This window comes from Erigeron canadensis, chromosome 1, assembly GCF_010389155.1.
Source record: "Erigeron canadensis isolate Cc75 chromosome 1, C_canadensis_v1, whole genome shotgun sequence".
Classification (NCBI taxonomy): Eukaryota; Viridiplantae; Streptophyta; class Magnoliopsida; order Asterales; family Asteraceae; genus Erigeron; species Erigeron canadensis.
The window spans coordinates 3525527-3537376 of NC_057761.1; the positions used below are offsets into that span (position 1 = coordinate 3525527).

The window sequence follows — 11850 nt, forward strand, 5'->3', positions numbered from 1 at the left end:
TAATGGCTACCATCAAGCTCAATTTTCATTCCAATGGCAATACTCATCATCTCCACAATCAAACCTTCACCAAGATTTCAACCCCATTTTACTTCAGTTTACGATATCAAAAAATGTTCCGGGCCTTCCGTGTGAAGTGCGGTGTGTCAGCCACCTTTAAGTCCATAGAAAAGACTAGTTGTGTTCATGAACAATGGAGGGACATACATGGTCAAGACAATTGGTCCAAAATGCTTAACCCAATGGATCCACTCCTACGATGTGAGCTCATACGCTACGGAGAAATGGCCCAAGCGTGTTACGACGCATTTGATAACAACCCGTATTCAAAGTATTGTGGAAGTTGTAAGGTTCCACCCAAGACTTTTTTTCAAGATCTTGGGATAGATAATGTGGGATATGATATCACAAGCTACATTTACTCAAGTAATACAAGTAATCTCATTCCCAAGTTTTTTACGAAGTCCATCCACTCAGACGGGCCATGGAACCCAGTCGTGAATTGGATGGGCTATGTAGCCGTCTCAAATGATGAGACGACTGCTAGATTAGGGAGACGAGACATCACAATATCGTGGAGAGGTACCGTCACAAAATTAGAATGGATGGAAGATTTAGTGAATTTCCTGAAACCTGTCTCGACTCAAAAATTGGCAAGCCAAGACCCGGGCATCAAAGTCATGGCTGGTTTTTTGCATATTTATACCGATAAACATCAAAAATGTCTATATTCCATGTTCTCTGCCCGTGAACAGGTAATGTTTTTATCTTCTATCTTAGTAGGAGTATTATTTACTAAATTTTCAACCAAATTTATATCATATCATTTAATTAGTATTTATCTTTTTAAAACAGCTTTTAGCCGAAATAAGGAGACTAACAAAGATATATGGGCAAAAAGGCGAAGAAATGAGCATCACAATCACCGGTCACAGCTTGGGGAGTGCTTTGGCGATTTTAAGTGCTTACGACATAGCAGAATCTGACTTACATAGAATCGACAAGCAAAAAACACCCATATCGGTGATATCGTTTTCAGGACCGAGGGTTGGCAACACAAGGTTTAAAAAGCGAGTCGAAGAGCTAGGAATTAAGGTGTTGAGAGTGTTTAACGTCCATGATAAAGTTCCTAATGTACCAGGAGTACTTTTAAACGAATTCACATCATCTTTGGCTCAAAGTATTGCGGATTGGACTACAATTTTCTACTCACACATTGGGGAGGAAATTGCTTTGAATCACATGAAATCTTTTTATGTTAAAGAAAAGTTAGACTTGGCTTCGATGCATAACTTGGAACTTCTCTTGCATCTACTAGACGGGTACGTTACTAAAAACGCCTTTGTTTGACTATTAATTATACACACAATTAACAAGAATACCCAATCTTAATTACTATTTCCGTACCAATTTAAATATGCTATTTTGACTTTTGAAGTTTTTTGTTCTCTAAACTTTGATCGTAAATTGTTTCGTGCGTATTATACAGTAATCGATGTAAAATATATGGATAGAATATGTTTAGATATAGTTTTCATTGATATAATTTTTATTAGGTATTATATTATACAAACAATAATAATTACGGTCAAAATTAAAGAAGAAAGTCTCAGCAAATCAAATTTGAACATTTATATTAGGATGGAGGTTTCTAAAGATGGTATACTATGAAAGATGATATATAGATAGATAGTAATATATACCTCTACTCGGGGATAGAAAGACTGTTTCCGGGATTATCATACACCATGATATAGACAAAACAATTGAATATCTCATATTATGAATCGTTTGAAATTTTCATTCAGGTACCATGGTAAAGATGCCAAATTTTCGCCAGCAACAGGAATGGACAAAGCATTGGTTAATAGAAATGGTGACATTTTGAAGCACGAATATTTAATTCCACCGAATTGGTCACAAGTCGAGAACAAAGGGCTCCGAAAAAACGCTAATGGCATATGGGAGTTGCCAAAACAAAATGGCATCGAGGATCATCTACGACTAGACGAAGTCGAACTTCATCTTAGAAATCTAGGTCTCATATAGCTTGGAAATCTATGTCAACTACAACTTCGAAATTCATTTAGATAACCTTTTTTAGAACGACAACTTTCGAATTGAGACTTGGCCCCCACCATCCAAGGTCATACCAGAACAGTCGACTGTTTAAGTCTTAACCGGACCCTGCTACATCCAACTCTGAATAGACGTTCCATGGAAAAAAGACGAGGCTCCCCACACATCTTAAATGGTATTGGGTTCTTACCAGGATTTGAACTATCATCTCTTGCGTAAAATCTTGGAGACTCACCACCTGAATAGCTATTCTATCATTAGCTTTTAGTAAATTCTTTCAATTTAGTACATCTTGTACATAAAACTAGAACTAATTCAACGAACATTATAATTTCATCTGTATATAATTTAGAGAAGACATTTTGGGTGACGTTTAGCAAATTCGCAGCCGTAATAAATATGTTTCATTTGTTTATGGCTAAATGTTAATTCGATTGTAGCCATCTTTCAGTTGCATCAACAAACTAGAATCTTATAATAAGTAATTAGACGCTCATAACGACTATAGCCGCCTTAAGCCAAATGTTTTATCTTTCACGAGCATGATACCCGCACAATGCGGCGGCGATGACATTAGTTGCGATGTGGTGGCGTCGGCGTCAAATGGTGTTGGTAATTGATACAAAGATATATGATTTTTAGGCATAGTGAATATCTTTTAAAAAATTATGAAACGGTTGTGTAAGTTAATTAATTAAGGTTAAAATGGTAATTTTACATAAACCAAAATAGTAAACTTTTCAACATAGGGGTATAATTTTTATATAGTAATATAGAAGTATATATAGATGTATTATAAAAAGTACAAGGGTATTTAAGAGATTTTAAAGACAATTACTTAAAATTAAAAAGAGGGCTTTCTCTTTATTAGTTAGTATAAATTAGCCCTTAATATGAAAGTATAAAAGAGTTAATGATAAAGTTGGGTTCTAATCCTTTTACTATATTTCTTGTGATTTTAGTTCTTGTTTGAGATACTATACCATCATACTTCACCATTTGGCGACCGTTTCTTGTTTTCTTTCAATTACATTTTAACATGTAACATACAATTTTCATTTTTCATTCAAATTAAGGCTAACATGTTTGTATACTTTAGACTTTCATTAACCATTGACAATTCACGAGTATCAAAAAGATGATGAGGCAGTTTAGTATGGACGTATACACTTGGATATATACATATCCAGTTTTCACGTTATCTTTTTGCTACACAACGATTGCTATGATGTTAATGAAAATCGACATGTATAAATAAGTTTGTTCATGGACCAATGTGTGAATGTAGGATTATACCCAGTAATTCCCTAAAGCTACTGGAAAATAAAGGCCCATTTGCAAATAACTTAAAACACAAAAAACAAAGAAAACATTGTTTTTTAGTTAGAACAAATCTTACTCCGCGTATTCAAAATTTTCTAATACATGTTGCATACATAAAAAATAAAAATAAAAAAATCTATATGTATGATATGACAAGTTCGAATAATATTTTAATCTAGTATAGAACATGATTAGGTAGAAACTTGTCTTCTTCCTTACACTTTCATCGTACTTTCTATTGGGTTGGCAATAGGCATATAACAATGCAAGTTCCAAGTCAACTGTAATTACATGCTATTTTCTACTAATTTAAGTCATTGTCATCATTACGATTAACAGAACCTTATTGTATTAACTAGTAGTACCGACACCACCTTGATTTCACTACTTCCATACATTTGTGAGGTATTATGTGTAATCTTTCTTAGCCTATAACTATGAGAAGGAAAACAAAAAAATGATGCCTAAACAGAACTTGTAAGAAACCAAGATTAGTCACTACCTTGCCCTTGATCAAATCAGTTAAAACCATGCACAAGACGAATATGTTCTCTGTAATTGAACCCGCTTAATTTGAAGCAAATTTGCCACAGCAGAAACTTCCCATCAACCTAAAAATGCTGTAGTTATAGGGCATGCCACAAGATTGATCTATTTGCATTCACACTGTTATAATAGCATCCAATCCTTGGCCATCTAAGTTTATCTCAAACTTCTATGGGGTATTTAGCTTCAGACCTGCCAAGTCCTTTGTCGATTTTACCAGCCAACAACACATATCTTTACAAAATACACGATTGTACAAGGACTACAAGCCATCTTGGAGCAAAAGTATGTACAACAAGAACACCATAACCTGAACAAAGTTTTTCATTTCAATAGGAAGACAGCCAAAGTTTTACTCTTAAGCTTAAAGTTAATGAAAGTTAGAGGCGAAAAGAAAGGTTGGTAGGCTCTATAACGAATGAATATGGGTTATGCTTGAATCAATATGAAGTAGTTGACTCATTAGATATAATTACAGTAATTATGTTGTTTTAATAAGTGATTATGATGACAATCTTGCTACAAGCCTACAATAATTAATGATCTATAACTAGGAAAATGAACTTCACGAAAGATTGCATTAAAAATCAACTTTGGGTGACATTCAGCCCGTTCTGCCCAATCGACCCTTCCCTTTTTTTAGTAAAGTTGTTATTTGACCCTTTGAGATTAATAATTATCCACTTTGACAACCTTATAAAATAGTGGGTCGAAAATTCAACCTCTACAAGAACTATTGACACTGGAGGTATATCAATGCTACTGCTAAAATCCAAATAAAGCAACCAAAAGTTCAGACATACCAATGAGGGATGCACCAGATACTACAAATGTAAGAGAAGCTAAATAACTAAATGCTACAAATGTAAGACAACCAAAGTTTTACCAATGAGGGATGCACCAGATATTTATTTCAAGTAGTATACCATCCAGGTTACAATAAGCATTATGTCCAACCTCAAGTTTGTATTGCTTCTCCTATTTCGTCTTGAAAAAAAGGAGAAGGAGAACAAAAAATCAAGAGACTATAGAGTCAGTCTATACTCAAGTATTAGTACTTTGTACCTGAAAAAAGGATCTGCAGGAGTTACAAATTAGTATTCCATATGACTTCAGCGACTTCCTAATTCGTTTTCAAGATCCAACGAGCCCTTTAAAACGAGCATAGGAAACAATGAGAAGAAAAAGGACTGCAGAAAAAACACCAGACACGATCACCACCTGCCAAAATTCACAACAAGAGAGGTCAATGTTTTGTAGAAATTATGATACTCTGAACTACAATATCCATTTTACCAAGGTGGCAATCTCAACCCATTTAGTTATCAATGTGACATCTATGTTATGGTTATCCAACTGAGCCAGATCAAGATATTTAGTAAAACAAAAATAGCACAAAGGGTATACGGAGCAAAAGCCAGCCCAAGATGTATTTTATAACGAATACAACCTCCTGATACAAGAATCTGCCAGTTTTAACAAACAAAAATATTGGATGAAACCCTGACCTGACCCATTTCGACTAATACAATAATCTGTCGGTTTTAACATGTTGAACCACCCACTTTGCCACCTTAAGCATTCAAAAATACTACACTGACCCATTTGAACATGTAGCCATGATCATCGTTCCATGTATAAGGTATATTCATCCCAAATATCCCAGTCACCAATGCATAGATTGACATGCATACGGTTCCTGAACTTAAAAAGAGCTCCAGCTGTGGTCATGAATATAAACGAAATGAGATGATCCTCAAAATAGAAGACAGCAGCCATAAACAAGAAAGCTTAGGATACAACTGACCTGAATTAGCTGATTTCTATGATTGTCAAGCTGTAGTAAGAATAATAATAGTGGTTTTAGAATCACACTACATACATAATCAAAGAAATAAAATAAGAAAGAAACCCATTCAAAGCTTCTGGGTACCTGGATGTTGATGTAATCTTCGGTATCATCAATATATTCACGTAGCTGCAGAAATATATGCTAATTGGTTAATTGTGATGTCTCATTCTAAGATGCATTTTTCATCCAGAAAAGGTTGTAGTGTTAAAACAGGAGTGTTGATAATGATTTAATACCACGAACATCTCTCAATAATAGCAAAACGGAGAAACCTTGTGAATCAAAGTAAGTCAATGTTATCATACTTCATGACCAGTGACAATTCTAGATTAGAACTTTGAACAAAGGAAAAGTCATGTTCATTCAAAGCAATAAAGCATACTAAAAAGATAACAATTGTGATTATTCTAGACATACATTATATCAAGTGAAATGTTCATTTGAAAACTAAAATTTCTATGAAAACTAGAAAACTGGTCAAAACACACTGAGATTTGAATCTAACACGATGTGTTTTTATTGTGTTTTCTAAAAACACATTGTGTAAAGTGTTAAATCACGATGTGTTTTTGATAGCATACGTGAACATCAAAAAATTGTTCAAACATACTGTGATATGAACTTTCTAAAAACACATTGTGTTAAATTCATATCACAGTGTGTTTTGGCCAGTTTTCTAGTTTTCACAAAAATTTTATTTTTCAAATGATCACAACCCTCATATCAACGCCTTGGTATAAATTCCATAAAGATGTACTTACTTACAAGGCCATAATAATAAAAGAAAAAACTAGAAGTGTACCCGCATGATGCACGGTGGTGGATAAGTTTTTGTGGTAAAATTCAATTAGTACATGCGGCAATGGGTAATGGTGGCCAGCTTCACCAACCGTTGGCTTGAATTGTCAAACACATGGGTGCATAAAAGTTGTGTTATTATTTGTTAGTAGCATATTAAAAGATGCAAATGATTATTTCCATTTTATAGTAAGGGTATTATAGTATATTCCCTGATCTTAATATTTCAAACTTTAAGACCATAGACCATCTACTTTGTATAGTGGTATAGATATACTGATTTGTAAGAGCAAACGCAAGCATATATTTATACACACACACACACATGCATACGCTTATAATTAATAAAATATTAGCATCACTCACACTAGTTAACTTGTTTAACGTTCCATCAATCTGCATGAAGTAGGCCTGAAACACATCCAGAAAACCCATTAGGCATTAATTCTTTTCCATTTAGAGGAAGAAAATGACAACTTCAAAAAGGAGATAGAACCTCCAGAAGCATCTCAAGCTCTTCAACATCATTCTCATCTCCATGAACCGTCATCACACTAGCCCTGCTAGCTCTAGAAATCTTTGAACCAATAGTAGGTGACCCAAGAAACCAACTAGCAGCACCAGACCCACTTACTGGTGAGGCCGAAGATAGCTTCCGTGATAAGTAAAGATCTGCCATATCATCGTCGTCGTCCAAAAGTCGTTCAAGTTCATCCCTAACCTGCAAGACATTAAACTAGTGACCTAAGATTGAATTTGCAATGTACTCGAATGAACTAGGTTACTCTTGTAGTGACTAGGAAGGTGTTTGGATGTGATTTTAAAAGTTATCAATATGAGTTGAATCAAAATCAGATGATCTGATGATGAAAGCTAAAGATGGGCAACTAAATTTACATATGTATAAAGAACCATTTTTTTTCAAAAAACTTTTTACACATGTCGGTGGCTGATTATTGTCATCAAATCTACACGTGTATACCTTTTGTACACGAGCAGTCAACCTTGTCATTGCACTTTTCAGTTTACGAACCCGGTCCAAGTTACGACTACTTATCTGCGAAAATGAACCGTTAGATCATATGCACAAAATATGGACAACGTTGCAACACCAAAAAAACAATTATCGACTTGGAGTTGGAACTGAAAACAGAGTTCAGTTTTATTACAAAAGAACACATTAATCTTCCATTTCCATTTCATTACAATAGTTCAAGGATTACATTTTACACGAAGATAGAAGGCAATCTGGCAACAAAGTTGAATTATGTAGATACTAATGAAGGGGATGCACTAAAATAATTAAATTTGATTCTTAAGATGTCCTCACAAATGTGGGGTTTTTCATCCTAATAAAATAGAGTTTGGCAAAAAAAAAAAAAAATTGACTACTGTTCTTTATTATGAAGCCCAGTTAACTATAAACGAGTCTTATTTTCTTCAAAGTTCATTGACACAGTTTAAGCATATATGTTGATCTTTCAAAGGAACTTTCTTAAAAGGTTACATGATGGTAATCATCGAACTACAGATTTTACTTTCAAACTTTGTTTAACGTGAGAAGATAAACACGGGAATATGCAAATAACTTGTTTATTTATAGCATTCCATCGTTCACACAAACAAAAATTATATCATTTCATAGTAACCTTTATATCGTCTATTAATTTTCTAGAAGAGCACATACCTTAGACGTAAGCTCGTCCAACGCTGGGTAAGCATCAGTTTCTAGTTCTGTAGTACGCGCCGCATGAAAGCTGCAGATGGCCTCTAGGAAAACCTCTAATGCTCGAAATTCAAATGGAGACTCTGCATGCATTATCAAAAAATGAAACAAAAAACAAAATAATGATAATAATAATAGAGAGAAAAAATTAATATTATAAAATCATACCATCTTCTTCGCCAGCATCATCATTCTGGCCACCCAATTCTCCATGATTAGAATTTGTAACAGGCAATCTCCTCCTTAGCTCTTCAACAACTGGTATTACATTATCATCTGAAGGATCCCGAAGCAAGACCTGCCCGAATAAAACAATATGAAATAGTTAATATAATATGGTCAAATTGGTTAACTGAAGCACCATTGCGGATCATATATTAATTTAACAAATAAGAAATATTGGCTAACTTAAGCATCCTGATCATTTACACATTTGATAAACAAGAGGACAAATCCAGTGTCAAGGACTCCTTACACCTAAACATAATTTTCAGTTTCACATATTATTTGCATTTATTTACCCTGAAACAATAAAACTACAAGAAAGAGACATAGAAATTAACCAAAACGTTTCGCCTCATTATACTAATTTAGTCAAAACCTTTAGAATGTCACTCCAGTTATAAGAAATGTCTTCCATAGCAACGGGAAATGCATCAAATTATAATATATGCTACTAAAGAGACATCGGGAACATATTCCAAAATTTCATATAGATAGTCAATGATGTCTAACGATTCCAGGGAGACCTTACGTAAAATACAAGACAGACTGATAACATGAGTCTAGCCAAAAAGATATTGTTTAAAGTACAATTCATCAAGGCTTTGGTTTCTATGCATAACCTGCTAGCTGAATGTTGTTATGCACACTCAATAAAAAACAAATTTTTGATGGTTATTGAGAGTTTAACATATAAATGTAAAAATAAGTGAGACCCTTAATCACAAGATCCCAAAAGTACAAAACTGGTCACCAAATATACACATAATGTTACAAGTCAATTATCCTGATAACGAATTCTTATACCGTCCAAATATAAGAGATGTTGATTAAACAATTTGAAGATAAAAAGAAAGTATCCTAACCTCTTCGGCAGTGATAATAGCCTTGATATGCTGCAACACACCGATAAATCACAAGAAGCCATAATTAGTATACAACCCAACAAATAAAACCAAAAAGTGTGTTTAGTGAGATTTTAATAGCTAAACGAACTGTATAACAAGACCAACAAAACAGAACATGTGTTCTGATATACGGCTATACATTGAATGTATAAATTCATACCAACTTTTTAGAAATTTTGACGCATCTATTTTGTTGGCACAAAGTGAGAACTGAATGTTTAAGGCTTTTGTTTTTTACGGAGAAAAAGTGAAGTTAAAAACCAAAACAAAGAGATTTGAAAAAAAAAATGTTTTTTGAGTTAACTGGAAAAACACAGTTTGTCAAGTAATATTCGAATGTCCAAGATGCCACACAATAAGACAAACATACACATCTAGCCGACCATGCTTAAAATCACCACTAAAAATAAGTAGTTTTAGCTAGAAATATACAAATAAAACAAAAGAAAAGCTGCATTTAGTTCGAGACAAAACCGCAACTGTCTGAATATTACTTTCTAGTCAAACACATCACACTGGCAGGGCAGATAAGGATTATATTTAATTACGTGATAATGTAATATGGAGTAACACATTTGAAGGCTTATGAACCATAATCTTTTCTATCAATAATTCAATACTTCCAAGTTCCACACATTAACCCAAGACAATATTTAATCTTATTCTTAGCTCACAACTTTCGTGAAAAACAGGAACCAATAAGTTCATTTAGAAAAGAAAATCCGTGCACATGGCAATAATTCGCACCAAATATGTACGTAAACTAAAAAGCTAAAAAACATGTGTTTCTGGGGCCAATAAGTACCAAACTCTGTAGACGGCAAATACACATTACAAGCCAAACAGCAACCGAACCATCTCCCCTCCAAATTATGCACTTTTTTAAAAATATATTTGTACACTACAAGATTGAATCTAAACGAATTTTATCCCCAAAACAAAGAAAAATTCAGTAAAAATATAATACCTTTGCTATTGTATGTCTCCAATGATCGTTTAACCAGCCAGTAAAATTTCAACTTCGTAAAAAAATTTCGTATGTGTCACCATTAAAAGTTGCCGCGTGATCGTATATCCATATCTATACTTCTATACTACATTATAATTCATCTGGTTCCCTCCATTTTTTTCAACCAAGTTGTTGATAACCCCAAAATGCACATACATTTTATTCACTATTTTAAACATCTTCACTTTAGATATCTATATCTATACTTTCTACTTTAGATAACCCTTTTACATTAATAACCATCACTCCTCGCCGCCGCCGCCGCCACCACTACACCGCCACATCGCGAGGGAATATGACTAGTATATATATAATTCATATCTATCGAAACTTTCATTTATTGCTATTGTATGTATCTAAACACTCATGATATATAAACCAGTGACACGTCACCGGTTTCAATAACACATATAATCAGATAAATTCATACATAATTGAAAGTTTCAATACTGTAAAATAAAAAAGTTTTAAATTCTATTTTATATTATATGTATATGTATATAATATAAAATAATAAGAAGAAAAAAAAAGTTACTTCGAGATTGAGAACGATAGCACGGTCACGGCCTAAAATAGTAGAAGGATACGAAAGAAGAGGATCGAGAATTCTGAGATCACGCGCATGAATCTGAACTCTATGCATAATCGCATACTTATCTATATCCATCACACTTTCATTCACATTTGTATCTATTAATATCCAACTTCTCGCTTTTTTCTTCACCACTAACGACGACGTCGTTTCCATCTCCGATGATGTCACTTCTCCTCGACCCATTATTCTTATTATTATTCTTATTCTTCTGCCTGTATCTTCTATCAATCATTCCCCGAGTATTTTACTAATATTTTTTTTTTAATTTTGTTGTTGCATGAATGAATTATAAATTGTGAGATTATAAAAACCCTAATTAATTAATTAGTTAATTAGAAGGGAGGTATTAATGGGATTTTAATTAATTAGGGTTTGTTGAAAGGAAGGAATTGAGAGGGAAATTACTACATTTTATTTGGAAACAAAGTGAAGGAATGAATTTGGGGTGAGTATTAAGTTGTAGATTTTGTGCTTCCCTCTAAATATGCTGACATGCTTTTGAGATCCCTTTTTCTTTTCTTTTCATTAAAATTAAAAAATAAATGATAATTTATTAGTCATTAAACAAATGTTTTGTAGTCAATGACGAATTCCAATTTGCACTTAAATATTATTATGGGAAATTTTTTTTGAAAGATGCATGAAACTTCATGTCGTGATTCGATAACAAAAAATTTAGCATATATTGTCTTAACTGGATCCACGCTAAAGAACTTTCCCAAAGTAAAAATGTCTATTACAAATATCCGATGGGGAAAAACCCCCTACTAGTCCGCTCGAAGGCATGACAAT

The 11850-nt window shown here is 33.5% G+C and overlaps 2 protein-coding genes across 3 annotated transcripts; one reads left to right on the forward strand and one right to left on the reverse strand.

Annotated features, from left to right (window-relative positions):
- Positions 1 to 2449, forward strand: LOC122585715 (phospholipase A1-Igamma2, chloroplastic-like). Its single transcript, XM_043757839.1, has 3 exons — positions 1 to 755; positions 856 to 1322; positions 1809 to 2449. Exons 1-3 carry the CDS (start codon positions 3 to 5, stop codon positions 2047 to 2049), a joined length of 1461 nt encoding a protein of 486 aa, XP_043613774.1. The 5' UTR covers positions 1 to 2; the 3' UTR covers positions 2050 to 2449.
- A 1223-nt stretch (positions 2450 to 3672) lies between these two features.
- On the reverse strand, positions 3673 to 11509 carry LOC122579091 (magnesium transporter MRS2-I-like). 2 transcript variants are annotated; one of them, XR_006320604.1, is made up of 12 exons: positions 10999 to 11509; positions 9413 to 9442; positions 8493 to 8622; positions 8286 to 8407; positions 7581 to 7655; positions 7095 to 7319; positions 6965 to 7009; positions 5882 to 5926; positions 5756 to 5785; positions 5550 to 5669; positions 5014 to 5169; positions 3673 to 4258 (listed from the first exon to the last, which is right to left on the reverse strand). XR_006320604.1 is itself a non-coding variant. In XM_043751192.1 (11 exons), exons 1-11 carry the CDS (start codon positions 11239 to 11241, stop codon positions 5083 to 5085), a joined length of 1152 nt encoding a protein of 383 aa, XP_043607127.1. In that variant the 5' UTR covers positions 11242 to 11508; the 3' UTR covers positions 4829 to 5082. The 2 variants fall into 2 exon arrangements, 1 of the variants encoding a protein (XP_043607127.1); XM_043751192.1 differs by lacking the exon at positions 3673 to 4258 and having other exon boundaries at positions 4829 to 5169; positions 10999 to 11508.
- Positions 11510 to 11850: the final 341 nt, after the last annotated feature.